We start from the raw sequence: 26,922 nt of genomic DNA, 5'->3' as shown, positions 1-26,922 counted from the left end.
GGTGCTGCAACCTTTCCCGGACAACCCACCCATCCTCTGTTCCCTCGAAGCCGGCATGAACTCTGATATATCGAACGAGGATCCACCAATTAATTCGTTTTAGCATAGCCAGCGTCATTCGTGCATTCGTTTCGCGTTCCATACCTCATTGATCATGCACGAAGGTAGGGAAGACTAGAAATGTCGACGTTCGATTGTTCATTCTTAAGATGCAGAACGTGGTGCACGGAAATAGAAGCTGGCAAACACGGGTCGATTCTACTAGTTGCGAGAAAGAAGTTTCGTCCAACACTTTGTCACTGTATTCGAGGAGGATTCCCCGGAGAATCAAAGCGAAAACGCACACAGTACCGACGACTGTCTTGTGGTCCTTTATCAGTGCGTCACCCGACTCCTTTTGCTGGTTACTGCAAAAGATGGCGAGATCTAACTCGCTCGAAAATGTGAACATGGTCCTAAATGGACCGTACGATCCTCAAATCTCGGATAGAACGTTCGATGCCGCAAGAGCCATGGAGAAGATATCATAATAACGTGTAACGACCAGCTTCATCGGTTTCGGTTGTTCGTGCTTGTTTCGAGCAAAATATAGATTGGACGGAACGCGGACGCGGACGAGCAGAGGCGACGCGCGACGCTTCCTAGAAGGATTTCAAAGAGTCAGTTTGTTCGCGGCTCGAATCACGTTTCAATTACGCAAATTAGATTCTAATAAGTCCCGGTTCTGGATAAGATCCAAACCTCGGGGAGACGACGACCAGAGGTAATTGGACGAACAGGCTGGGAAGAGGGATAACATACTCGGAGAAAGACGGAGACCGCAGCGGAGACGGTGCACAGAGGAGAAAGAGGGAAGACACTGCAGTCATTACCGCATAATACAACACAACCGTGCGCTCTCGCGGTTGGCTGCACTTCTTCTACAAGCAGCCTCGCCGACGCGCCATGCCACACCATGCCGCACCACGCTGCGCCATGCCACACCATGACGAGAGAAACTCTCTAGCGCCCGTATTACTCATTAGACGCAATAAACATGAGGAGCACAGTGGTGCGAACCCGAAAACTCCCATACGACTCATTTTTACCGAATGAATTATACTTTTTGTTATTGCTTTTGACCCCTTTCGCTACTTTCATGCTGTGACGATTAGCACTTATTCGTACTGAATAATTTTCCTAATAGGACCAGACAATTTCTATTTCCTACATTGCTTTTATTTACCTTCGTTTCTATACTTTGATTACAGAAGAATTTATTTTTACTTCGATTTAGAAGAAATGAATAATATTCATATTTAGTAGAGCTTGCATGAAATGTTCACCACGAGTCTGACTCGTTATTGTAGCGCAAGGGGTTAACAATATTTTTATCAGTAAAGTGAAAACACACTTTCTACAGCTTTAATGCTATTGGATATTATTAAAACAACGTTAATCGATCTGTACGAGATATAGTGTTGCATTTGTGTATAAAGTATTCGTACTTTAAAGTAACTTTTATAGAATTGGATCAACGGTGCTAATCTTGAAACGATGAAATACTTAAGAGAGCGCGGGTGTTTCCTCTTCCTTTGTTATTCCAAATAATAGTGAAATTTAATCAAATTATTTTAATCATTTTACAGTAAACAGAAAAGTTATACCGAAAACTTCACACGGATCGTATTTAGATATGCAACGCGTACGGATAATACGAAATTCAGATGTCGGTGATTCGGATAATGGAGACTCTACCGTCATTCGAACACATCGTATCCGATACTTTGTTCCCGGAACAAAGAAATAATATTTCCCGCGAAACCAAAGCCTCTACGTTCGAGAAATCGTGTTTTTTTAGGAGCATTACGTGCATCGTTCGCTCCCGCCGTTGGTTTCTCACGTTTGAACGATAATCGAACGCGCAGTAGCCGGCGAAACGATCGAACAATATTTACGTTGGATCGCGTCGAGAACAGATAGGCATAAACTAATCGCGACCGCGAAAATGTAATACGATAAAGTCGAACGATACCCGCGATCGCGAGGCAGACGATCGTTAGACGGTGAATCGTTCCTTTCTTTTCGTTTAGGTTTTCGCGCAACTTCCGGCATTGCAAATGGTCGACGTCGCGAGTCGCGGATAGTAGGGGGCTCTTGATACGAAAAGAAAAATGGAAACACAGTTTCGCGGTGAAAACTTCGAGCAACGTAACCGAGGACGTATTGCCCTGGCCACGGAGCACCGAACGTATCCGCGTCGCTGCCCATCGAACGCTTTTCGAAACGATTTGCTTTCGTTCGAGCTTGCTTCTTGTCTGGTGACACGCTACTAATCAACACCGATTAACACGTTGGCACAACGGATTTGAGAAGCTGCAACCATAGCATTTAAGCTTCTTCAAGATTATCCAGAATCTAGGATCACTGTACTGCTCTCTTGCCGGCTAATCATTAGACTGCGGATTTTATGTGTTTGTGACAAAAATGAATAAATCAAATGCAAAATTGCAAAAACATTTATACAATATCAGAATATTATATTTTCCCTTCACCTCATTAGAATGATTAAAAAAAGAGATAAATGCCTATGTAGTTTCTACATATTGTAATCAATGAAGACAATTTTTATTTTGTATAAGAATCCGCAATGTGGATACGATCACGAGGGTCTCGTTTTTCGTCCAGAAAGCGATAAAAGCATAAATAATCGTCTCTGATATCCTAAATTTAATTTTGCAACTTTTTGTCTCTCCCTAATGCGCCACCAAGAAGTAAGTCCATCGCATCCTTTATAATCAATATAATTGTACCAATAAAATCATTAGAAATACGAACTCTTACAGGGATAACATTAATTTTCTCTGCGATTCACAAATGTCCCAACGCAATTTACACTCTGCACTCTCGAGCTAAATTATTAGTTCATCATATTAGATTCTATAATTTAGCTCATCCAATTAATAAAATAAGAAAGAAGGGGTCGAAAACATTTCTCCAGAAATTGTAGTCGCGGTTTGGATTGTGAAGGGGAAATTCGAAGGTGCTTACGTTCGACGGTTCGGTAATCGGTTGGGAAATTAGCTCGAACTTCCATGCCATTCTTGAATCACGCCGAGAGATCGGCAGATACGTACTTCCCATTACGCGTTTACGTAACCGGCAAGCAAAGTGCGCGGTGAAACCGGAAGACGAAACTACTCTCGGGGGGGATTAAGTTCGCATTAACGGGAGCCGCCAGGTTTAGAAACAGAAAGGTTAAGGATGCGTTATCGAGGGACTGTCCCTTAAAAGTTTTACGAGGTCCGCGATCCTATCTTGTTCCGGACGAGGCTAATGTCCAAGATTCGTGTCGAAATCGCGTAGGCGCCACTCGGGGAATCTTCATTATCCTTCGAGGGAACGTTACTGCGACTGCTCGTTAGGTTTACGAACGACCAAGGATTACGTGCTGGATGGCCCTATTTCACGGATTATCCAGCAGCATGTGCAATTAACGAGTTTGCCGTTGATCTCACGAAGTCGTGCCATCGCTCCTCACGAATCAAAACCAATTGACGTACACAGTCCGGTGAATGCTACATTGACATTTCTCGAATGCGAGAAAAAAAAAAGATCATCTCGTTTACATTATTGTAATTAGATACGTTCGAAATGGAAGATATCTAAAAGGAATGGGGATGAATTAATAAATGTAGAAGTAATACGTTCGAAGTGGAAGATGTCTAAAAAGAATAGGGAAGAATTAATATAAATGTAGAGATGTGTTATGAGAACGCCCCGAAAAAAGAAGTTTCCACCGACTGCGAGCCTGCGGTGATTTCTCACGGAGGGTGAAACCGAGTTCCCGGTATTCCCGAAAACCGAGCCAGGTATCGTGCAAGTTCTCACGATTTTCAGCGGCAGGTAGAAGCGTCGCGTCACCCTCGGGATTTGCAGGTAAACCCAAGGAATGACCTACTGGCTCGCGTCAAAGAGGACGAGCTTTTGAAATTCTTTCCGTCTCGAACGTTCTCTCGAGGTTCACGAATAAAACAGAAGCAGAGAGAAACGACCAGAAAGAAGGAGATGGAATAGAAGAAGATGAAGAAGAAGAAGGCAGAAATGCTTGGAAACGCGAAGAACAATAGAACGCGAGGCGCGCGGGACAAACGCGCTGTTGTAAACGCGGCCAGCGGCGCGCAACGCGACGACCAAACGATGAATACTTCGCGAAACAGCTGAATGAACAGCCCGGATCCCTTCCCACGTATCCCTGGAATACCTTTTATTTTATCGCTGGAAGCATCGATTATCGGTGATATATCTCGTCGTGACGTCAGCCCGACTGATTCGTAATGGAGCGTAGTCGAACGAACCACGGGAAGCTACAACTCTTTTCTAAACAACTCATCGTCGGCTAATCCCTAAACGCTTTAAGCGTATCAGACATTAAGATATTCGTCGGTTGTTGCTATCGTCCTTGGTCCGATCAAGCAACTGACCCAATTAAGCGAAGAAGAGTAGAATTATTCGATTAAATTCTGTTCTTTCAGTCTTGCTCCAAATAAACGGCAGCTTCGATTAACCCTCAGACTTCGGTAACTGGGTTATTTTCACCCAGCTGTAGCAACGAACTGTTCAAAATATTAAACGTGTTTATAGATAGATTTATTTAATGACACAAATGATCCAGGTTTATTGTAACATTTTATTATAACATTATTATACATATACTTGTATAATCATTCTGTGTCTTTTATATTTCCCTGTTATTCCTTTATTTTCCTATATTTGTCAAACAATTCTATATAAATAATTTTCTACAAACGCAAGTTGCATAATAACATCGTATAATGTTTACCGTAGCACTTAGAAAAAAAAAAAAGAAATAATGCCCGAAAAAATTGTGTGATCCGAAGGTTAGACGAGCCCGGTTTTAAGAATCAAGGATATCTTGGGAGGTGACTTAATGGTTCACAAGTGTAGTTGCAAATGGCATTGAAACGTTGAAAAAATGTGGCATTAAAAAAATCGCCGGTAGTCTGTTCCATCAGGTAAACCGAGCTCGTAAACGTAAAAGATGTTCAGCTGTAAAGGGAATGTGTACCCGAAAGGCTGAACAGCAGGGGAAGAACGTAACCCGAAAGTCGAGCGTAATCATCCCCGTGGGTAAGGTCCCGTGCAGGTCAAAGACAGGTGGGTGGGAGGAGGAGAAGAGCGAGGCGACAAAGCACACGGGGAGCGTTTCCCACGACAGGTGACACGTGGGAATCCTAGTCGCGGCGCAGGTGGATCAGGTTGGACGAGCGAAGGAGACGAGACGGTCGCGATGCAGGGGAGTGCTAGGGACGGGGACGGTATCGAGTAGGCGTCCCGAACGATCGACGAGGAAAGACGAACACGCGACGAAGAGAGAAAGAGGATAAGGGTCGGCGGGGACCAACGATACTTGCCTGGGAAGAAGTGGGGGTAAACGCGACCGAGAAACGGTGGAATCGTAGAGACGAGACGGGAACGGGACGAGTCGAAACGAGACGAGACGAGACAAGATGAGCAAGTCAAGACGAGACGAGATGAGCGAGTCGAGTCGGCGATAAAGACGGTGACGGCCTTGAGGTATGTGGGACCCTAACACACGGATGCACGACCAAAACGGATCGACGTCGTAACTACGTAGTGACGGATTCTCCGATAAATGGCCAGAAACAGTTCGAATCGTTACTGAATGCGCTAAATCAGTCCGAATGATCAAGAGAATTAAAAGCTCATGAGTTCAAGCATATCTGCTGTAAGAGCAATCGTTTCGTACATCTAACTTCTATTCGATAAGCTCCGTTCTCCCAATAGGTGGACATGTAACGACGCAGGTAACAACGCAGAAGCAGCGAAATCCACAGATATACGGACGAAAACTTCCTCCGTCGGTCTAACAATAGATAAAAATCTTTCGAAAGTTCCCGGAATCGGTCCCTGCATGGGGCAAGATGATTCTTTTCGGACACTACGACACCCTTTGTCCTGCGGCCCCCTCCCCCCACCCCCTTCCCCCCGTAGTACCTTTAAATTCTTAGAACTTTACTTACCAGCTCACGACAGATTTCGACGCAAAAAGAGAAAAGGAACAGCGTAGAAAATCGGTGAAAGGAAGAACGAATTCGATTGATGAGTTAATCATTCAGGCAGGCGGACAGAAAACAGAACAGAATACAGAACAAAAGACAAAACAGAAGAAAGTTGCAGGAAACTGCTTCTCGAACAACTCTTATACATCTATTCATGAGAAACCGTTAGGCCCTTATCTACGTTTCTCGCTATAGATAACGATGAACTAACCCAGAATGGTACACATATAATACAGGTAACCCCTTCCTAACGTGGTTTGTCTCTGACATGTTCCGAAAATTAAGAATAAATTTTCTACAGCTTTCGACGATTCAAATGTCCCATGATATTGAAAAATTATTGGTAGAAGAAGTGATTAATTATACAAATTTGGTGTAAATGAGAACAACGATAAATCAAATTTATTCAAAAGTCGATATTTTAATATTTTCTACCTAATCCCGTTCTTTGTATTAGTCCATTCTTTCATATAACACGGCATGTTTTGGGAATAAACCTGTCTTCGAGAGTCATCTGCATCAGGTGAAACATCATGTAGAATAATACAATGGTTTATGAATGAATGCCATCCCAAAGCAGTAAAAAGGCCACTGTTCTTTGCTTAACTGTTGCGTGATTAACATAGGCCAGTGGCCCGTAGCAATCTGCAAAGGGTTAATGGGTCCTCCCCTAACCGATGAACAGGTTGATAGTAGCAGAAGTCGGAGCGAGACAGAAAGCGAAAGGAAGATCTTGATCTCTCGGAGGAGCAAGAGTAAGAGGACTCGAAGGTGAGAGAAGAAGGTGGGTGGCGAGTGGCGAGTGGCGAGTGGCGACTTGGCGAGTTGGCGAGTGGCTCGTAGAACAAGATGAGGAGTGGACTACTCACTTGAGGAAGTAGATCTGTCCCTCGGGGGTGCGCGCCTGTTCCCATCCGTGCGGCAGGGGACCCAGGTCGTCGACCGTGCTGATGACGTCGTAGCTGCGTTGCTTCTGATGATGGTGGTGACGCGCGTGCGGCTGGGGCGCGTGCTGAGGCGCCTGCTGAGCGGACGCGTACGTCTGCTGCAGCGAGGCCGGGCTGCTGTGAGCGCGAGGATGAGCGACTGTGAGGCCAGCGGCGGCGGCGGCCGCGACCGCAGCCGCGGCCGCACCTGCAGCGTTTGTCCCGGTGCCGGCGCCGTTTCCGCTGGCAGGTTGGCCCGAGGCCGACCCTGTGCCCTGCGTGCCGGTCCCAGCGGCGTTTCCGCCGGCCCCTGGCCCTGTGCCGCCGCTCGCTGCTGTCCCGAAAGCAGAGTCCGCCGAATTCTCCCGGGAATGCGAGATCGAGGGGCTCTTGCTGCCTGTCGACGGCGGATTGAAGAAGGAATCCGGTAGATTGCGCATGCGTAACGGCACTTGGAGCGGACGCTTCGAGGCTTCAGGCTTCAGGACGCTATCGAACAACGCCTGCAAATCCGACTCCGAGTTCTGGTCCATCCTCACCACGAGATTGCTCTTCGACAACTGGTCCACGTCCTGGTTCAGCGCCATTTTGGATCACGCAGCTCGAACAGCTCTCCCAGCTCGCAGATCTAACGCGGTTACCTCGCGTGCCTGTCTCTCCTTCCTTCCCTCCCTTGTGTCCTGTTCTACCACTGGGCTACCTTTCGTTTTTTCTCTTTATTGCTCTCTCTCTCCCTTCTTCTCTTTCTCTCTCTCTATCTCCCTCTTTCTTTCTTTCTCTTCTAGCTATCTATCTATCTCTTGTCCCTTTCTGTCTCGTTCCGTTCCTGTCGTTCTCTTTCGCGCGAGCCTGTTCTTGCCTCAACACAACCGCTCCTCTCTCTCTCGCTCTTTCGTTCGTTCTCCTTCTGTCTATCTATCTCGCTTTATTTCTTTCCCCGATTGGACGGCCGCCTTTCTTTCTTTCCTTCTTTCTACCTTTTACGTTCGCCTCTCGTTTCCTCAAGTAATCTTCTTTTACGGCTATGTACACCTATGCCAGCGCGTTCCTCCACACGACGGAACAACCAGTCCTCTTCTCTAGTCGTACACACACCGTCTCGCTCGCCTCCGTCACTCCTCTCTCGAATCGCTCGACGAACGCGATAGCTTCCTCTCTGTTCCACCTGTGCGTTTCACGCGAGACAACAAAACAAGCAGGACAATGCCGCCGCCGCCGTCGCCGCTTCGTTTCGTCGTCGTTTCGAATCCACCGGAGACTCCCCCGTTCTGTTCCGTTTGCCTTTTGGCCGTTGACGGTGCGTACCCTCCGATATCCCACGACGGGCAACGACGTCTCTCCTCCACCGTTCCTACCGCGATATCGCGCACCGAGAGAAATCGACTCGTTTTGCTAGCCGGCCGTCTAGCAAACGAGTGCTAGCGTTCACCGTGCGTGGACACGCGATTACGTATAGCGCCTAGAAACTCCCGTGTATTCAACCGATGTAACGAGCACTATCGCCATCTGATGATTGTGCCTTCTACCAAAGTACAATGGCGGAAGATTCAAATTCGCGATTCATGCTTGTAAAATTAATAGTCGATATTTCAACCTACGCAAGATTTACTAACAAACATTGGTGTACTTTTCTTATAAGAATATTAATAGTTACATCTGGATTACAATAGAACGTCAAAACAATTTGTAAAGAATTCCTAGTAGTTCCTAGCACCTAGTAGTTTTGCTCAGGTAACGATGGTATTTCGATATTTTAAATCCCGATTAAAACGGCAATGTTATTTGTGAATTGTTTTCAAAAATTCACAAATTAACATTTTAGTTTAAACTTTTTTTATTCGAGTTTACCATTTGTTTGAGATACTATTGTGTAGATAATATCGAAAATAAATTGTTAACCTGTTATTAAACATGTTCTTGTTATTCTTTACCTGTTGTCTATTGACTGGCGTCAAGAGACTATATTTTCCGGGTTATTTTAGGTCCATTCTTAAAGGTTGATTTTTGGAGTAATGCAATTTTTCTTGACACTTCTGTTACACCAACTGCGATAAAAGTGTATAGTTTCAGTTTAAAGCACAGTTTACAAGATTGAGGAAATTTTGATTCTATCTTAATTGGTCAATGGTCGACTAGACTACTTTGAAAACATGAACTTCTTGTGTGTAAACACGTATGCTCTCGCTAATTTTTTCAGGTATCAATTAAAATAGAAATTCGTGTCTATTTTTGAAGATTCTATTTCTGTTTACCTTGCTTATCGTGGCGAAAATTCGAATGGCTATCGTTTCACGCACATGTTAATCCACCTATCGAACCAAAGGCAAAACACTTCTGTCGCCATTGGAGAGCTCGTCTTTAGTTTCGCCATCTACTACTACACCGGATGGTCGATGGTTTTCGATATTTCGGTTGTGTGGTTACTTTAATTTATTGACAAAAATGTAACACTTCTATTTTAAATTGACCATGTTTTCGCAACCGGAATGATATCTGTTTTATCCAAGTTAAGTTATTTGTGTAAATATTGAAGGTGTTTTTATTCAAGTAGGAACCTCGTTCGCACGAGAAAGCGAAAATGTCTTCGAAGAGGTATTTAATTGTTTTTACTTCGTGTTTTTCAAACTGGCAGAACATCGCCAACTCACCGATGGAAGTTATTTGTAGCTAGAAGGAGTCGGCCCCACGATCCATAGCACATTTCTCTTATTCGATGAAACAATCGCACTCTATTGATTCTTTGTTTCTTTGTTAACCTGCATTGTCAATTTCGCTACATTATTTATTGAATTTATAATAACCTTCCTTTTTTTCAATAAATTTGAACATCGTTTAACCCTGAGAACCTTTCGAATTCTGTTCAGAGTAGTTTGAGTTTTCTACTTGATATACTCAACTCTCTATGCTAAAGACAATCAAAACATGATTACACAGTATGGAGCTAGTCATAAAAGTACTTTTTATAATATAAGCATTATTGTATAAAAATATACAAATTATGCATATATATGTATACATATTATCCAATCAGGTATATTGATTTATGTTGAACTCAAAATTTCATGCAATCTATTTTTAGTGAATTAAAAAAGTTGTCAGAAGAAAGCTTAACAAGACAACCAGAAGAAGTGTTTGACATAATATGCAAGTTAGGAGAGGGGTAAGTTGTCAATAATGAAAAAAAAATATTGCATAGATGACTATTAAGCTAATGTTTCATACATAGGTCCTATGGATCGGTTTACAAAGCTTTGCACAAAGAAAGTGGACAGGTACTTGCCATTAAACAAGTGCCTGTCGATACAGATTTGCAGGAAATTATAAAAGAAATTTCTATTATGCAACAGTGTGATTCTCCATATGTTGTTAAATATTATGGAAGCTACTTTAAAAACACTGATTTATGGGTAACTTGAAGCATTGCTATGTTAACGAAAACTACTACATCGAACTAACGTTTGCTTGCACTTATAAGGGTACAATTTCACAGATCGTAATGGAATATTGTGGAGCAGGATCTGTTAGCGACATCATGAGGTTAAGAAAGAAGACCTTACAAGAAGATGAGATAGCAACAATCCTTAGTGACACCCTGAAGGGCTTGGAGTACCTTCACTTGAGAAGAAAAATACATAGAGACATTAAAGCAGGAAATATCTTGCTTAATAACGAAGGGCATGCAAAATTAGCAGATTTCGGTGTAGCGGGACAGCTAACTGTAAGCATTGCTGTCTTAACGATAATTTGTCAATGAACAAGAAACTAATTATGGACCCTTCTTTCAGGATACAATGGCAAAACGTAACACAGTAATAGGAACTCCATTTTGGATGGCTCCAGAAGTAATTCAAGAAATTGGATACGATTGTGTCGCGGATATATGGTCGCTTGGTATAACTGCATTAGAAATGGCAGAAGGAAAGCCACCTTATGGTGACATACATCCAATGAGAGCAATATTTATGATACCAACTAAACCTCCACCTAGCTTTAGAGAACCTGACCAATGGAGTCCTGAATTTATCGATTTTGTTAGCGGGTGCCTTGTTAAAAATCCAGAAGAAAGATCTACAGCTACCGAGCTTTTGCATCACGAATTTATAGGTAATGCCAAACAACCTAGTATTCTAAGTCAAATGATTGCTGAAGCTCACGAAATACGAGAGAAACAGAGTGTACATCGTGCTCACGTAATCAATAATGTTGCAATAAAGAACCAAAACCAGACGGAAGATTCGGTACGTATCTGAATTTACATTTATTACACATTATCATAAATAAGCATTGATGTCCTTAGTAAAATTTTCATATTTCTAGGATGAAGAAGATTGTAGTGGAACAATGAAACCTTTACCAGAGGATACAGGAACTTTAGTACCAAGTCATGATCTTCCAGACACAGGAACACTTGTTTCTGCAATGTTGGACTTGGGAACAATGGTTATCAACAGCGACACGGATACTGAAGCAACTATGAAGCGTTAGAGAAACTAACATTTTTCCCTCAATGCATTTCAATGTAAACGATTACAACATAATGCAATTCCCTTACAGGTCACAATACAGGGTCAGTTGAATCCGGTAAGAAGTACCGGCCATTATTTTTAGACCATTTTGATAAGAAGGAAGCGCCTGAAATAGGGAAGGTAAAATAAGTGTGTATATATTGTTTTGATGTTTGATATATTTTAAAGAACATTTTCTTGATTAATTACCAGGGTAATGGACAAATCCTCGGAGCGCATAATCCAGACAATGAAAGTAAAATAGAACTACGAAGTCCTTCAGAATCTCAAAGGTTTCAAAGCCATCTACAGTTACAACTTAATCAAATCTCTCATCCTGTGCAGGAACAACCACACAATAACATATCGAAATTTCAAAATGTCTTCACGGAACGCGACTTCGACTTCGTAAGTAACGAACTCTTACAAATTTCAAAACTATATAAGATAAGAATAATTTGAAATAGTTTCTACTGGTCACGCAATTTTGTTTGAACTTAAAATCAATTGATGTAGTGCCACTTTAGGCATCATATAAAAGAAACTTGAATATAGATAAACAACCATCTCCTGCAGCTGAAGTTTCTCTCATACGAGGAACTACAGCAACGAATGGCTAATTTGGACGCAGAAATGGAGCGGGAAATCGACGAGCTAAGAAGAAGGTACCAAACCAAGAGGCAACCGATTCTTGACGCTATGGACACCAAACGGAAACGTCAACAAAACTTCTAACAGTTCGATTACTTTTTCTATGCGGATAAGTGTGATGACGATAGATAAAGGGTGTACAGTTGTATAAATGAATAGATTTTATTCATCTCGTCCTGACTTTCATCAAAGAGAAGAACATTGCTCAATGAAATTGTTTACCTAACGAAAAGAGTAATAGTGATTTAAAGTATATTCTTCTCTTATGAAGTCAATGTCTTCCTCTTTGTGAATCAGACACGAGTAACTAATACTAGCCAATAGCCTCACGTCATCAATGTAAATTATTTTACATGATTTAGGTGAACCATCATTATACTTAATTTTTTACAATTACTCTTATTTACATTCTCGGACAAAAAGATAGCACGAGTACACTATCTTTTTGATCGAGGATGTATACACTGTGAAATATGGTATTACAGAAATATTATTTAACAGTCCCATCAGCATTCTTTACAAACCGAAGCCGAAACATAGAAATTGAATGTAATGGGAATGGAAGAATAATTCGAATTCCATGCTTGCATTTTCTTTTCTTTTCTCTTTTCGTTTCGTTGAGAAAAATCGTAGAGGTGTCGACATAAAATTGATATTTGGTTTTTATCTTAAGCTAGTCACCTATTATGCCATTTATTCTATCCATAATATTTTACATCAACAAATATTATCACCCATACGAAATACAAGGACGGAGCTTTCATCCTGAAAATATATTTATAGACTTTTGCGCTAACATATCGTTTACGTGCGAGATAATTTCCAATAAGTAAGCAAGCTTTAGAAGGTATTAAAGTTTTTACTCCTTTTGTACTGCCATAGATATTATTGCGCGTTTACCTACAGATATTAACATTAGGTTACGAGATATACGTTCTTATGTCGGTTGACTTAGTTTGAAGATTTTGTGAGATATCACGAATTGTTTGGTAGTGTTTTATACCATGCAAGATTACAAATAAAAGTGAGAGCATCTTGAAGTTAAATATATATGACGAATGAACTTACTAAAGTTAGTCTTCCGTATTAGAATGTATTTCAATATTTCGCTAATTCGTTAAGCCAGTATTTAAATTGTTGAGAATAATCATCATGAAGCAATGGCAAGATTTATAATATTTTTAGATTCATATAAATGTGTATTTTATTGAAACCCATTCATTTTTTAATTATTTTTGTATTTGAAATTTGCAAATGTGTTATCATTCTACTTAAAAATTTCAATGAATACTAGTATGCACAATATTGTACCAGAAGAACAATGACGTATGTATACTCATGCATCTGACAATGCTTCAACATAAGTGGAGTAATTCTTTGCTGACGTTGGGCTATTTTAAAAGTAGCGGAAATAGATTTATAATACTTAAACGCTATAGCCAGAACTGACCTTTCTGTTTATTTAGAAAGTAACAATACAGAATTACAACATATTTTTGATATAGAAAATATGCACATTACAATCGAAGAAGATTCGAATATTAATGATTAAATTCAGTCTTTATATGGCCCTACCATGGTACACAATATTATCATAATAATAGCGTTGGGTTCCACTGTTAATAAGAAGAGCAGATAAAATAAGTTACAATCTAAAAAAGTAATATTTCTACTGTTTGATGAAAAGTAGAACGCACCATTCACTGCGATATGCGACTTCATCAACATATATGCGTTAATAATGTAACAGAAACGAATAAATTTTATTCCTGCAAACATAAGCATTCGATGAAAAATAAATAAATCTAATCACCCCGTCGTCAAAACGATGATCTCGCACCATTATAACACATCGTCGTTTCAACAATAAAATATTATACACGATTTCATTTGTTTTAAATTATTTAATTAATTTAATTAATTCTTCCATTACATATTTCCATTGTTTTCTCGGATTTAACATAAGTACATCATGTAAACAATTATAGTTCTTTCATAACTTATTCGTTTTCTATGAACATATATCTCATATTCACACTTATGATATTAGAATGGATTAAATTATTATTAAATTTAATTATAATAATTTTCTGTACTAAATTAATGACAAAGCAAACGCGTACTGAACATAATAGTTACAACATTGGTACATAAGTAAGAAGTTCAATGTTTTTATATTTCGTATGAAAGTTTTATAAATTTACAAATTAATCTTATCAAAAATATAATATCGTTTTCTTGGAAGCTTAGTCATTTTACGAAACTATGTACAGAAGGCATATTTTGTCTTTCACGTTTATAAGTCGTCATCGCCGATCATGTGAAATGCATTGTTTTCCATACCACATTCCGATACATATTTCCTTTGAACTACATTATTTACACCACCCCTAACATCCACAGATCTTTTTATTTTTACTGCCGACAGTCTGTCTGCTAGTTTCTTCATGATCGGTTCAGATTTTGTATCTTGATTCTGAAATAATATTACCACATAAATGCGGGATGTCTTTTCTAAGTCATGTATCTAAAATATCTTATTTATTATATATACATGCACACCTTTTTACTTTCATCAGTTTGCTCACCAGAACTTGATCCCATTACAATTGTTCGTCCATCTCTCATAACATATGTCCATGATTTTTCAGGTATCTCCTATAAAAGGCTTTTCAAAATTAAATTTTATTTTGCGTTAACAGCGGTACACAATAATGTACCGTGATAGTATGCGTAAATAATAATGCTTTACTAACCTGAATCCGGCTACCACCAGCATGTTTTAGCAACAATTCATCTATCATAGCTTGTAAACATACAGACATTAAAATAGCTTGTTCCGAAGTGATAGTAATCCATTGTAGTTGATTTTTGGCTACCAAATATTCGAAAGATAATTCTAAACTTAAATCATCATTGTCCTCGGATCTTTCAAGCCCCTAAAATTCAGTTGCGATCAGTAAATTTATGCGGTAGTTCCAACATAAACGTTTCTATAATAACTCACATTCTGTACAGTGGTTATTCGCCAACAACGCATTTGAGAAACATTAAAAACTTCTTCGCGCTGTTCTCCATCAGAGATTATGCGCAAATTTAACTCATTCCTACCTATAGCAACTAATACTTTTGAATCTGATTGAGGGTAATCACAAAAGCATGGAGCAAACTGAATATAACCATAATACTTTAAAGTACGCACTACATCCAGGTACTACAATAAAAGTAATGAAAAATAAATAATTTAATAGAGATATAAGAATCATGAGAAACTATAAATGTCTATGATATACAGATTAATGTAAGAGACAATAGATGGACTCCTATGTTCATTTTATGTTATGTACTGAAACTTACTTCCTTCTTCTTCCCTTGATTGTGTAATGTAATCAAATAATCTTTCAATTCATCTTTAGCAATAACCCATCCTCTTTGGATCTCTGATACAGCTTGAACATAAAGCAAGTTCATAGCTGCTGCATTGTTCATTAATTCAAGATCATATGCTATATCCCAGTAATTTTTTCCAAGTACAATCTTCCTACCTATGTTATGCATATGTTTATTTGTGATAAAAGGAGACTCAAAATTCTGTAACTTGCGTAACACTAAAAGAATAAATTAATTTCAAAATTGCAAACTGTAAAGAATGTTAATGCACTAAATACATCTGCTAAATTATACCTACAATAAACACTATTACCATCGTCCTGAGCAACAATAAATAAGGCAAAGTAGGGATAATATTGTTCTGGCAGTTTAAGATGCTTATAAACTTTCTGTTGAACAAAACAATCCACTCAAATTTTAATCAAAAATACACCAATATTATTATTATTCATTTTATATTTCTTACCTTCAAAACAACTCCAGTATGGTCACCCAATGAAACATTCACTATTATTTTGCATCCATTCATTAGGAAAATATCTATACTCTCATTATCAGAGAAGCCACCTATAGTTTCATGCTGAGCATTTAGTAAGAATGCATTCAACATTCCTGAATTATTAATGAGTTCATTCTGACCAATAGATTGAATGTATTTTTCCAAAGATAAACGACGTTCTTCTTGTTGATTTGTTGTTAAAGGAAAAAATTTTTTCGGTGGAAATGATGGTAAAGATATATCCAAGTCCTTGGCCAACTGTTCATGAAAATTATGCAACTGTTTATATCTGATAGTACAGTGGAATAATCCATTTATATGGATATTATACCCCTGAAATTTTAAATTAAACACATTTAATAAACATTATCAAATTCTAACATATGTATATGTTATAAAGAAGGATTAATTACCACATATGTATTGCCAGTTGTATCAATAAATTCTTGAGTATCTGGTATGGAAAAATGCATTTTTTATAAAGTAGAATTATATATACAGTATTGCAATGCAATTCATTTATAATCAATTCCAATCAATTGATCTGGTATGTAAAATATGTTCAGATATTAACATGTACAGAAATATAGTCAAAAATGTACAAAAATATCCATATAAAGATGTTGTCATCATTTTTTTTTTATTAAAAGGCAAATGTATTTACGAACGTATATGCATATAGCTCCAAAGAAAATCACTCCATCTGAAAATTAGAATAATGAAAGTATGTGAATATGTCAAATCTGTAAAAAGTGAAATTTCTGTAAATGTCAAATGTTTCGAACGATTTCATCTTCTCTGCTTTAAAATAAAATCCAATTGATTAATCGCGTTAGGTAAATATAATTTATTATCTGGTTTTTGCTACAATTATTGAAGTGTATGGAATATTTACTTACGTATGGCTGGTTTCTTTTCCTTCACGGTAGGCGTATACGTTTTACACCCACTCAGCAACTATATTTCAAGTGATTAACGGTGACACATTTTTTAGTGCTTACATTAATAGAGAAACACTCATCCACATAAACAAATACAAGTTTTCAGAAATGAAATTCTTCGTATGATTATACGTGTATGAATCTCAATGATTTGTGTTTCACAGTTACCAATTTACAATACAATCGTACGGCATGTGTTTTCACATATTTGCCGAACAATTTTATTTTTTCATTTTCGAATACATTTAATTTTCTCTTATCTATGACATTTCGTTTTGTAATATTCTGGGCGCCACGGCGCTCGCTTTAACAGATGGTATTTTTAAATATCAGGTAATACTAGATCCGATACTCGATTGTAAATTTCAAAATAATAATGCTTTTTTTATTGCGACGAATGAAAATATTGAGGCAGATGTATATATCTAGTATATACTTACGTTAAATTTATTTAATGTATTATTAAATCGCTACGTATATTTTATAGTTTTTATTTACGATAAAAATTTCTCGAAATTACTAAATTATTGAAGATACTGTTCTAGGGTACAAATATTTATATTTTATAGAATTCACTGTATTCGTAGATTATTATAACACAACATGAAAATGTTTAAATACGTTTAATAACTTATTTTGCGATTTAATATTAATCAATGCGACAATATGTTTGTGAACAATTTTATCCTTTAATGTATATACCTAACTGCTTCCGGTTAGTCTCGAACGATATATCGATTCATGCTTACGATAAATCGCAAGCGAGAAAGATTTCTTTCCGACGAAACGTTCGCGGTGAAACGTCAAGTATGTTAAGATTCTTACGATATCTGTTTTAATCCTAGCTATATAGAAATATTGTGAGAAAGTAGGAGGTTTGTTAGATTCTTTAACTTTCAATTAATCAAAGAACTTTCATATGATATATATTTTTTATTATAATTCCTATTGAACATTATTGACATGCACCTAACCAAACAAAATACTCACAGCATTCATACGTGATCTACACAAATTTATGATTTGCTTTGTTGAAATTTTTTATTGCACACTTAAATAAAAATATTATATTCAATGGTACAAAGACAAACATCAAAATTTCTTTCATGAAAATTAATTTTAATATTTTGTATTATCTGTCAACATGGTTGATACACTTGTTAAATTTAAAAGAACTTGCATATTTCTGCTCTTAACTGATTTTCTTATTTAATAAATTATTTTGTTATTACGTGTTAATCATTTACTGATATTTTATAAATTTACAAAAACAGATATTACCTCCTATTTTCTATGTTAAACGATTCAAAACAAATGTCGGTATATCGGTGGAAGAATTATTTTGCTTTCTCATTTTCAGGATGTTGATGCCAAAAAAGAATCGAGTAGCAATTTATGAATACCTTTTCAAAGAGGGTGTTATGGTAGCAAAGAAAGACTACCATGCACCAAAACATCCAGAATTGGAATCAATTCCTAATCTCCAAGTTATTAAAGCAATGCAGGTAATATTCATGGGCAATCAAACTTATTGATTATTGTCATTCAATTGTGTATTATCTTAATGGAATTAAATATTCCTATGTGTAATTTTGGATAAGGGACTGTGAACTTAAATAAATTTCTCATAAATTTATGTTTGCAGTCTTTGAAATCCAGAGGATACGTCAAAGAACAGTTTGCATGGAGACATTTTTACTGGTACCTCACAAATGAAGGCATTGAATATTTGCGTGGATACTTGCATTTACCTCCTGAAATTGTACCATCCACATTGAAGAGGCAAGCTAGGCCGGAAGCATCAAGACCTCGACCTGCGGCAGCCACAAGAAGTGAAGCATCTAGGCCAACAGAAGATCGTGCTGGGTATAGGAGAGGACCTGGAGGTCCAGGTAGTGCAGGTGACAAGAAGGCTGATGTGGGAGCGGGTACTGGTGATGTTGAATTCCGTGGCGGTTTCGGTCGTGGTAAACCACAATAATATTTTAATGTAAAATAAATAAATCTTTCGTAATCAAACAGTATTATTATTTCAGTCATCCTTGTTACATTAACAAGTCTCAAAAACAATGAAGCATGAAAGTTAAGCCTTTCATTTATTTTCTATTACATTACAAAAATGTATGTTCACTTACATTTGACAATTGTTAAATACGTAAAATCTCGAGTGGAAGCAAACAGTAGGCAATTGAATGTTTTATAGCTATGAGGTAGAGATACTGAAAGGTTTCTGTTGGTAAATTGAAGTACTTTTTAAAACATATGCATCAAACTGGAAGCATCACAGATACATGATTGTGCTAAAGCAAAAACTCTAAATGAATTATCAATCCCTTTATTTCATTTACGTAGTGAAACGATTTTGTTCCAGTTTCTTTCAAAACTAAAAGACTCTGCGCTCTAGTAGTAGAAAAGAAACTTCACTTTTACAATTTTAAAAACCCTGGAAGCATGCTATCTTAGTATTCTACTGTTTATCAATTGCTCTGGAAAAGGCAATACTCAGTTACATTTCGATGTTTACTATATTTTTTATGCTAAATGAGGTATATTCTATAAATAAATCAAAATCCTGTACATGACATTTCTAATGTAATACATATTAGAATGAAATACGTAAAATTCATGCCTTAGCACAATATTCATTTCTATTGCTTTTCATATTCGATCAACGAATAGAAATACAGTTCGTCTCTAATATAAGCATAATTTGATATTACAATTTACCATGTATTTCTTTTGGAACATCATTGGTTACATTTTAGTTGTATCAACAGTTGGTGTATATATGAGAAATGCTAATACATTATAAGATTGTTAGGAAAAGTTAAATATTATATAACATACAAATGAAGTTAATGATGGAATTCATCTGACAAGAATTTATTCGAATAAAATGAAAAGAAGATACTCTTGACTTTTGAAGTATACAATTTACAAAAAAATTAAGAGAATCCTGATTAAGAATTAATTTTATATACACCACAACATGATTAGCTAATACACTTAAATTAAACTCAAATTTAGTCATATATACAAAGATTATAGACTTCAACCATATTGTAATTTTCACAAAAGTTCCTCAGCTTTGTGTAAAGTCCATTATGGCTTAGTAATTTTGCAGATTCTTATATTCTGTACATGTACATGCATCTATAAATGAGCGTATACGTACACATACTAGTCGCATATGTACATATATAAACATGTATGTGTATCAATTACAAGATCCATAAAAACTACATTGAAAATCATATGCGCACAATGCTGAAGTAGGTGTATGTATATATACTAATTTGCTACTGTGTGGGTTATATCATAAAATAATTCAATTTTCTGTTCATTTAAAAGGAATATAAAAGTAATGACAATTGTAGAACCTAGAACCAATTGTTTGAATAATCTTAACTATTATCGCATCTCACTGTATCACAATTTGTGCTCCAGAGGGGACAATTACCTATGCCACCGTAACAAATTAATAAAACCGCGGCAAAAAATGCTAAACTACATATAGTGCATGGTTTTCGTTCGAGGAAGAATCCAATTAGATAGAGCATCACGAACATGGCATGTGTTTGCAGTAACGTTGGATTTACTGGCTTTGGTATTAGCAATAACGGAATCAACCACTGTAGGCAATACATCCTTTTTTTATTTCGTTGTCAAAGCTCTGTTTTCGACTTTAGTCAGTCTAGATCTCTCATCTATGACAGAACCTTTCTGGAAAGGAAACAAACGTAATTAGTTTCTCTTACATTGGCTTACAAATTTATTGCGTCGGTTAATGTCACCTTAGGTATTTTATTTGGAAGCACTATAAACGTTTCGAACCATTTTCTCCCAGCCGATTTTAACAATTCAACGATATGTATTCATGCTAAAGCAAGTATTTTAACTGTGGATTTCTGCATGTACGAGATTACGTACAACGACCATGAATTAAATACTAAGAAAACATACGACTGCATACGACGCATTTCAATCGTTCGTATAGTTACTAGGACAACATTCCTAGAAATTCCTAATATCTGTTGTTATGATGCTGCACGGGATTCGAGAAAGTTAGGGAACGTATTATGAATTATTGGGTCACCAGTAAATGTTAACTCCTGTTCAAAATCATATATTGAGGTTCCGGGAAAAGAAAATTGCAACGAAACAATCCCTAAGTCAACCCCTGGTGATTCTGATTGCACATGTTGCGTAGCTTTGGTTGGAATTTGGGGAGTTTGACTAATTCGGATACCCGTGGAAAACAAATTACCAACCCGAGGAATCGAGTTTTGTTCCTGCGTTGCTTCTGGTTTTTCCTTCTTTGTCCAATAGGAAACTTGAGGTCATATAGCTGGATGCTGATTCGTCGGATGGCTCGTTTTCCGGTCGCAGATTGGTGGTGAGTGATGGTTCGACGGTGTGCGTGCGGATGGGAGTACGCGGTAGTCGAGCGCGCCGGGGTAAAAAGTCCGCCGAAACGAACGGTGTAGGGGTGTGCCGCGCGCGAAGATTTCGGCTCGAGGACTGAGTAAGAGAGAGAGGTCAGGGAGGGTTCCGAGAAGTCCTCGTCTAAACATTTACGACATCCTGTATTTGAGAGATCCGGATTTGTTATTGTGGCTCGTGTAGTTGTAGTGTGCTCGTCTAGTAGTGTCGCTAAATAAAAAAAAAAGGCTCAGCGAAGAATTTCGTGAGAACTCTCTCATTATCTCTTTACATATTCTCAGTTATTCCTCTCGGCCGATACTGTATCTCTCTATATATATATACGATCTAAATTTGTATTTATATTCGAATTTCCCTCCTGTCGGCATCAACTAAGTTTATGATTTGCATAACCTGAGGCGCTATTTATAGCTACGTTCGCGTGATCACGCAACAATCCAATTTAATCATAGGCTATGAGATGAAGATATTGCAGTCAGTTGTAAAGTATCATATTGTTAAGACTGTATCCTTCTATTTAGTCTGTGGACTAAACAGTAGATGGCGTTACATATACATTGGCGTCCCGGTTACTATGGTAACACAGAAGATAGTGGGATAGGTTGAAATTCAAATGTGAGTGTAAATTATATATTCACGTAAATAATGCTTCAATAAGATAGTAATTGAGTGTCGCACAAGTAAATAGCGTGTTCCTTTTAAAAAAAGTGTTCCAACCGCAGTAATATGTATCGAAATACTCACGTGAAGGGATTCAAATCTGTTCTAAAGTGTCAGCAATCATCGAATAGCAAAACGAAGGATAATTTAGAAACTATTAACAAAATAACTGAAATTTCGGAAGATAATTATCAGAGAAGTACTTCGAACATTCTTAATTTACTTAAGGGACCAATTGGAAAATGTAATGAAGAAATACATGAAAAAATATCTGAAAAAAATATGCCAGTCGAACCGAATGAAAACAATGCGAGTGCGATCGAAAAAAAAACATTTACTAGTACTAAAGATGATAAAATGTATGAATTTTAATTGCTTATTTAATAGTACGATATGTTATAGGTATTATGGATATATTTTTCATTTAACATTATCTTTCTTTTAGTATCTTCAATGTGGTAATAGGCAAACAATCCAAGAGGAAACATAAAAAATGGGAAGATGATGGGACATTGGAAGTCACAGGAAAATTTGGCATTTTAAAGGTAATATATTCAAGCGAAATATGTTTACTTCCATGTCATTTAAATAATTACGAATGAAATGATCAATTTAATAGGATTCAGGAGGTAATGTTATCCATAGAACAGTGATTGATCCAGAGGTTCTCGTGGAAGGATTTAGAATGTATATAAATAGTAAAGAAATTGAGGTAAAAAGTAGAATTTAATTTATGTAGATAGATAATATTTATGAAAGATTAATATGTGTTTGTATTACAGATTATTGATAAAGTAATAGGTAACCAATCAATACCAGAAAAATTACTTACAGAAACAATATCAGAACCACCCACAAAAAGATTAAAAACTTCAAAGTCTGGCCATTATGTACCTTTGACCTCTTTAAAAAAAGGTTCAGCATATAATTTACTTAAAACTGAAATCTAATAATACTATGAATGATATATCAAGATATTGTAATTTTTGTTTTAATTGTAGGACTCAAATTATTAACTAATCCACTCATAATGCCTTCTGTATATAACTCTCAGAACTGGGGGGAGAATGATATACCAGAAAAAGAAGTATCTGTGGATGCTTGTTTAGTAAATGCACTTAGGCCACATCAACGCCAGGGTATTATATTTCTTTATGAATGCATTATGGGCTTGAAATTACCTAATTACTTTGGTGCAATTTTGGCTGATGAAATGGGTCTTGGTAAAACACTACAGTGCATTGCTATCATTTGGACATTGTTAAAAAAAGGACCACATGGAAAGCCAATATTGAAATATGTACTAATAGTAACACCTAGTAGTCTTTGTAATAATTGGAGCAAGGAATTCAGTAATTGGTTGGGTTCACATAGAATTTCTCCGTATGTGGTAAATGCTAAAAATAAGCTAAAAGATTTCAAAAAGCAATCCCGGAATTCAGTAATGATAATCAGTTATGAAATGCTTATCAGATGTCAAGAAGAATTAGAACTGATAGAGTTTGACTTAATTGTATGCGACGAGGGTCACAGACTAAAAAATAATGATATTAAAGCAGCAAAGGTGATACCAGTTTTATTTATTCATATTTGAATATTTAATTTAAGTAACTCACCATCATGTTTCTTTTATAGATCTTAAATAATATAAGTTGTAAAAAGAGAGTCCTTTTGAGTGGAACACCCATACAAAATGATTTACAAGAATTTTTCGCATTAATTGATTTTGTAAATCCAGGTATATTAGATAACATTTGTAAATTCAAAAGTTATTATGAAAATCCAATTGTGGCATCGCAATGTTCTCATGCATCTGATAGTGTTATATCCCTGGGTAAAGAAAGAGCCAATGAATTACACGAAAAAACAAAATTGTTTATTTTAAGACGTACGCAGGATACAATTAATAAGTATCTACCATCTAAACACGAGTTGGTTCTATTTTGCCGTTTATCGGACGAACAAAAAGATTTGTATACACGTGTTACGAACGCGTGGTTTGACAAAACTGGACTTCCGACCAACGCAGTGCCCCATTTAACAGTTATAACAATGTTGAAAAAAATTTGTAATCATCCAGATTTGTTTTACAACGAAAAGAATGATTGGCTGACGAATAATTTCAAAAATATAAAAAGGAATGTTCCAAAAAGTACTTATTCAGGAAAAGTATCTGTTGTACAAACTTTAATGAGAAATTTAAAGAAGACCAAGGAGAAACTAGTATTAATATCATATTATACGCAAACGCTCGATTTATTGGAAACTATTTGCAACAATGAAAACTTACAATTTCTTAGATTAGATGGTAGTACAGCAAGCAGCTCCAGATTAAAAATTATTCAGCAATTCAATTCAGGAAATGATGAACACAGTTAGTACATATCGTAGAGTATTTAAGTAAATCAATATAGTATTGTAACTTCTACAATAATGATTTTAGAGGTACTTCTATTAAGTGCAAAAGCTGGTGGAGTTGGTTTGAACCTTCCTGGGGCATCTAGATTAGTATTGTTCGATTCAGACTGGAATCCAGCATCCGATTCTCAAGCCATGGCAAGAATTTGGAGAGAAGGCCAAAAAAAGAATGTTTTTATATTACGGTTTGAACATTTTATATTTATATAAAATATTTTCTAAAGTACAGATTTGTAAGAAGTAAAAAGAATATTTTTAGCTTATTAACAACAGGAACAATTGAAGAAAAGATTTTTCAAAGACAAGTTAGTAAAGCAAGCTTAAGCGAGACTGTTGTGGATGTAAACAACTTTGTTTCTCTAAAATTGTCTACAATTGAATTAAAAGTTTGTTGTTTTATATAAAATTCATTTTTACTTAAAAGAATTACTGTTCTCAATAATAATAGTTTCAATACTTTCAGGATCTTTTTACATTGGCGACAAATACAAACTGTTTAACGCATGATCTAATCAAATGTTGTTGTAATGGATATAAAGAATCAGGAACAAAATTAGAGAAATATGATAATGAAAATGAACGAGAACACCAGTTATTTTTGGAAGATAAATTAACGCAACGAAATTTAACGATAAATCAGCTTTTAGAGTGGGAACATTATCAACATCCAATTTCAAATACAATAATGCAGGTACACATCATAGTTTAATAGTATATAATGCAATACACCTTTCTTCAAAATTGTTGTTTTATTTTTGTAGGAACTTATGTTATCAGAAGTATCTAATAATATAACATACGTGTTTAAGAATTCTATCGTAAATAAGGCAGCTTAATTATTAGACATTGTAAAATATTTATAAAAATATTAAAAAATAACTCATTTTAAAGTTTACTAGTAGTAGTAGTAGTAGTAGTAGTAGTAGTAGTAGTAGTAGTACTTTTATTCCCTTGCTGGGCACATTGCGGACCTCCGCTCCGCTTACATTTTCGAGAGAAAGAGAGATACAAACATCCTTCACACACCCATTCATTCTTCGGCCCTCCGCTTCCGCCCCCCCCCCCCCCCCCTCCCCCTTCTACCGTTCCATTCACCCTCATCTACTGTCTTCCCTCCCTCATTTCTTCTAACCTTTCCATCCATACTTCTCCCTCCCCTCCCTCTCCTAATACCTCTTCCACCATCTCCTGCCATCCTTTTTCCACCCCCCAGTCCGTACATTCTTCCCACACATGCTCCCACGTTTCCTCTCCCCCTCCACATACCCTACATTTCCTTTTCTCCTCCCCCTCCCAATATCTACCTCCTCTCATCCCGTCTCCTAACCTGTACTTAGCTATTTTCTTCCACCTTTCTTCCTTCCAATTCCTCTTTAAATATTCCGGGACTCCCTTACCTTTCTCCCACCCATACCATCTGTTGTATCTAGACTTCCTAATTTTTTCCCACCTCTCCTCTTCCTGCCCCCTTCTCTCTCTTTCCACTACCTCTTCCCCCCTCAACCCTCCCTCCTCTCTCATCTCTTCTATCTTCTTTATACTCCATCTCTTCTCCTCGTAATAAGTTTTCCTTTCCTTCTCTCGCCCTATCTCTCATCTCCTCCCAGCACCTCCTTGCCAATTCCCCTCCTCCCTCTCCCAGTTTCCTCTCGTAACTCCACGCTCTCATCCCTGCCCTCCCCTTTAGCTTTTCTCTTTATATTTCCTCTCTCACCATGTATCCCGGTGTGTACCTTCCAACCCCTAGCACCCATTTGATATACCTGTTCTGAATTCTCTCCACCCTTTCCCTTTCCTTCCATCCCCATATCTCCACTCCATAACTAATTACTGTCCATACCAATCTATCAAACAACCACATCCTTCTAGCCCAATCCTTTCCGAACTTCCTCTTTCCAATCCCCCATACCTCTCTCATTACCACCGCCGCTTTCTTCGTTCTTTCTTCTACCTACTCCTTCTGATCTCCATTTGCCATTAAAATATACCCTAGGTACTTATATTTTTTCACCTCTTCTATTTCCTTCCCTCTCCATCTCCATACTATCTTCTTCTGCCTCCCACCCCCTCTTCTGCACCTCATCACTTTCGTCTTCTCCACATTCACTTCCAGTCCCTTCTGTTCTACATATCTTTCCAACGTCTTTAACATCCCTTTCATCCCTCCTTCCTCCTCTGCTACCACTACCACGTCATCCGCGTACGCTAGCGAATAGATCTTTTTTCCTTTTACCTTCACCCTTCCCCATCCTCCTTTCTCTAACTCCTCATCCAAATCCGCCATCAGTAGTGTGAATAGGCCTGGGCTTAGAGGACACCCCTGCCTCACCCCCCTCCCTATCCCCCACCCTCACTTTACTCACCGTTTCCTCCAACATCTCCTCACATCTCACCACTAAACTCTCC

At 37.4% G+C, this 26,922-nt stretch overlaps 6 protein-coding genes across 11 annotated transcripts in view; 3 read left to right on the top strand and 3 right to left on the bottom strand.

The window, feature by feature from the left end:
• Nucleotides 1-8,450, bottom strand: part of Yki (Transcriptional coactivator yki) — a 31,139-nt gene extending 22,689 nt beyond the window's left edge. For both annotated transcript variants that reach the window (XM_078182525.1, XM_078182524.1), the window contains exon 1: nucleotides 6,953-8,450. In XM_078182525.1, coding sequence (XP_078038651.1) covers nucleotides 6,953-7,596 — 644 coding nt within the window. In that variant the 5' untranslated portion in view covers nucleotides 7,597-8,450. The remainder of the gene's footprint in view (nucleotides 1-6,952) is intronic.
• A 954-nt stretch (nucleotides 8,451-9,404) lies between these two features.
• Hpo (serine/threonine-protein kinase hippo) lies at nucleotides 9,405-13,991 on the top strand. Of its 2 annotated transcripts, none has more exons than XM_078182228.1 (9): nucleotides 9,405-9,601; nucleotides 10,089-10,169; nucleotides 10,236-10,416; nucleotides 10,500-10,727; nucleotides 10,795-11,247; nucleotides 11,327-11,489; nucleotides 11,564-11,655; nucleotides 11,728-11,922; nucleotides 12,070-13,991. In XM_078182228.1, the coding sequence occupies exons 1-9, from the start codon at nucleotides 9,588-9,590 to the stop codon at nucleotides 12,247-12,249; spliced, it is 1,587 nt and encodes a 528-aa protein (XP_078038354.1). In that variant the 5' UTR covers nucleotides 9,405-9,587; the 3' UTR covers nucleotides 12,250-13,991. The 2 variants fall into 2 exon arrangements, with proteins under 2 accessions (XP_078038354.1, XP_078038355.1); XM_078182229.1 differs by having other exon boundaries at nucleotides 12,091-13,988.
• A 40-nt stretch (nucleotides 13,992-14,031) lies between these two features.
• Snx17 (sorting nexin 17) lies at nucleotides 14,032-17,672 on the bottom strand. 2 transcript variants are annotated; one of them, XM_078182230.1, is made up of 9 exons: nucleotides 16,954-17,672; nucleotides 16,468-16,757; nucleotides 16,022-16,387; nucleotides 15,854-15,944; nucleotides 15,523-15,773; nucleotides 15,173-15,379; nucleotides 14,922-15,104; nucleotides 14,728-14,823; nucleotides 14,032-14,641 (listed from the first exon to the last, which is right to left on the bottom strand). In XM_078182230.1, exons 2-9 carry the CDS (start codon nucleotides 16,525-16,527, stop codon nucleotides 14,462-14,464), a joined length of 1,434 nt encoding a protein of 477 aa, XP_078038356.1. In that variant the 5' UTR covers nucleotides 16,528-16,757; nucleotides 16,954-17,672; the 3' UTR covers nucleotides 14,032-14,461. The 2 variants fall into 2 exon arrangements, 1 of the variants encoding a protein (XP_078038356.1); XR_013494181.1 differs by having other exon boundaries at nucleotides 14,590-14,641; nucleotides 14,728-14,833.
• Nucleotides 17,673-17,718: 46 nt separating this feature from the next.
• On the top strand, nucleotides 17,719-19,014 carry LOC144470740 (small ribosomal subunit protein eS10). The gene is made up of 3 exons (XM_078182231.1): nucleotides 17,719-17,802; nucleotides 18,356-18,500; nucleotides 18,641-19,014. The coding sequence occupies exons 2-3, from the start codon at nucleotides 18,357-18,359 to the stop codon at nucleotides 18,974-18,976; spliced, it is 480 nt and encodes a 159-aa protein (XP_078038357.1). The 5' UTR covers nucleotides 17,719-17,802; nucleotide 18,356; the 3' UTR covers nucleotides 18,977-19,014.
• A 300-nt stretch (nucleotides 19,015-19,314) lies between these two features.
• On the bottom strand, nucleotides 19,315-20,950 carry Bc10 (BLCAP apoptosis inducing factor bc10). The gene is made up of 2 exons (XM_078182232.1): nucleotides 20,790-20,950; nucleotides 19,315-20,718 (listed from the first exon to the last, which is right to left on the bottom strand). Exon 2 carries the CDS (start codon nucleotides 20,640-20,642, stop codon nucleotides 20,400-20,402), a length of 243 nt encoding a protein of 80 aa, XP_078038358.1. The 5' UTR covers nucleotides 20,643-20,718; nucleotides 20,790-20,950; the 3' UTR covers nucleotides 19,315-20,399.
• An 892-nt stretch (nucleotides 20,951-21,842) lies between these two features.
• Nucleotides 21,843-25,549, top strand: LOC144471609 (DNA repair and recombination protein RAD54B). 3 transcript variants are annotated; one of them, XM_078183826.1, is made up of 11 exons: nucleotides 21,843-22,053; nucleotides 22,147-22,457; nucleotides 22,544-22,643; nucleotides 22,718-22,810; nucleotides 22,881-23,013; nucleotides 23,100-23,662; nucleotides 23,734-24,472; nucleotides 24,542-24,701; nucleotides 24,776-24,902; nucleotides 24,980-25,207; nucleotides 25,278-25,549. In XM_078183826.1, the coding sequence occupies exons 2-11, from the start codon at nucleotides 22,165-22,167 to the stop codon at nucleotides 25,350-25,352; spliced, it is 2,511 nt and encodes an 836-aa protein (XP_078039952.1). In that variant the 5' UTR covers nucleotides 21,843-22,053; nucleotides 22,147-22,164; the 3' UTR covers nucleotides 25,353-25,549. The 3 variants fall into 3 exon arrangements, with proteins under 3 accessions (XP_078039952.1, XP_078039954.1, XP_078039953.1); XM_078183827.1 differs by having other exon boundaries at nucleotides 22,046-22,457; nucleotides 23,100-23,481; nucleotides 23,572-23,662; XM_078183828.1 differs by lacking the exon at nucleotides 22,147-22,457.
• Nucleotides 25,550-26,922: the final 1,373 nt, after the last annotated feature.

This window comes from Augochlora pura, chromosome 6, assembly GCF_028453695.1.
Source record: "Augochlora pura isolate Apur16 chromosome 6, APUR_v2.2.1, whole genome shotgun sequence".
Taxonomy (NCBI): Eukaryota; Metazoa; Arthropoda; class Insecta; order Hymenoptera; family Halictidae; genus Augochlora; species Augochlora pura.
Note: the sequence above shows the minus strand (reverse complement) of the source record. Positions and strands in the feature narration are given on the sequence as shown.

What these genes read in the sequence shown, in the direction of transcription:
- Snx17 (XM_078182230.1), bottom strand. Translation starts at nt 16,527, where the DNA reads ATGCATTTTTCCATACCAGATACTCAAGAATTTATTGATACAACTGGC. An exon ending in ATACTGGAGTTGTTTTGAAG is followed by an intron (nt 15,945 to 16,021) that starts GTAAGAAATATA and finishes TTTGTTCAACAG; the next exon opens with AAAGTTTATAAGCATCTTAA. An exon ending in GAATAACCACTGTACAGAAT is followed by an intron (nt 15,105 to 15,172) that starts GTGAGTTATTAT and finishes ACTGAATTTTAG; the next exon opens with GGGCTTGAAAGATCCGAGGA.
- Bc10 (XM_078182232.1), bottom strand. Translation starts at nt 20,642, where the DNA reads ATGTATTGCCTACAGTGGTTGATTCCGTTATTGCTAATACCAAAGCCA.
- LOC144471609 (XM_078183826.1), top strand. Translation starts at nt 22,165, where the DNA reads ATGTATCGAAATACTCACGTGAAGGGATTCAAATCTGTTCTAAAGTGT. An exon ending in TTTGACCTCTTTAAAAAAAG is followed by an intron (nt 23,014 to 23,099) that starts GTTCAGCATATA and finishes TTTTAATTGTAG; the next exon opens with GACTCAAATTATTAACTAAT. An exon ending in TTCAGGAAATGATGAACACA is followed by an intron (nt 24,473 to 24,541) that starts GTTAGTACATAT and finishes TAATGATTTTAG; the next exon opens with AGGTACTTCTATTAAGTGCA.
- LOC144470740 (XM_078182231.1), top strand. Translation starts at nt 18,357, where the DNA reads ATGTTGATGCCAAAAAAGAATCGAGTAGCAATTTATGAATACCTTTTC. An exon ending in AAGTTATTAAAGCAATGCAG is followed by an intron (nt 18,501 to 18,640) that starts GTAATATTCATG and finishes TTATGTTTGCAG; the next exon opens with TCTTTGAAATCCAGAGGATA.
- Hpo (XM_078182228.1), top strand. An exon ending in ATATGCAAGTTAGGAGAGGG is followed by an intron (nt 10,170 to 10,235) that starts GTAAGTTGTCAA and finishes TTTCATACATAG; the next exon opens with GTCCTATGGATCGGTTTACA. An exon ending in TTAAAAACACTGATTTATGG is followed by an intron (nt 10,417 to 10,499) that starts GTAACTTGAAGC and finishes ACAATTTCACAG; the next exon opens with ATCGTAATGGAATATTGTGG.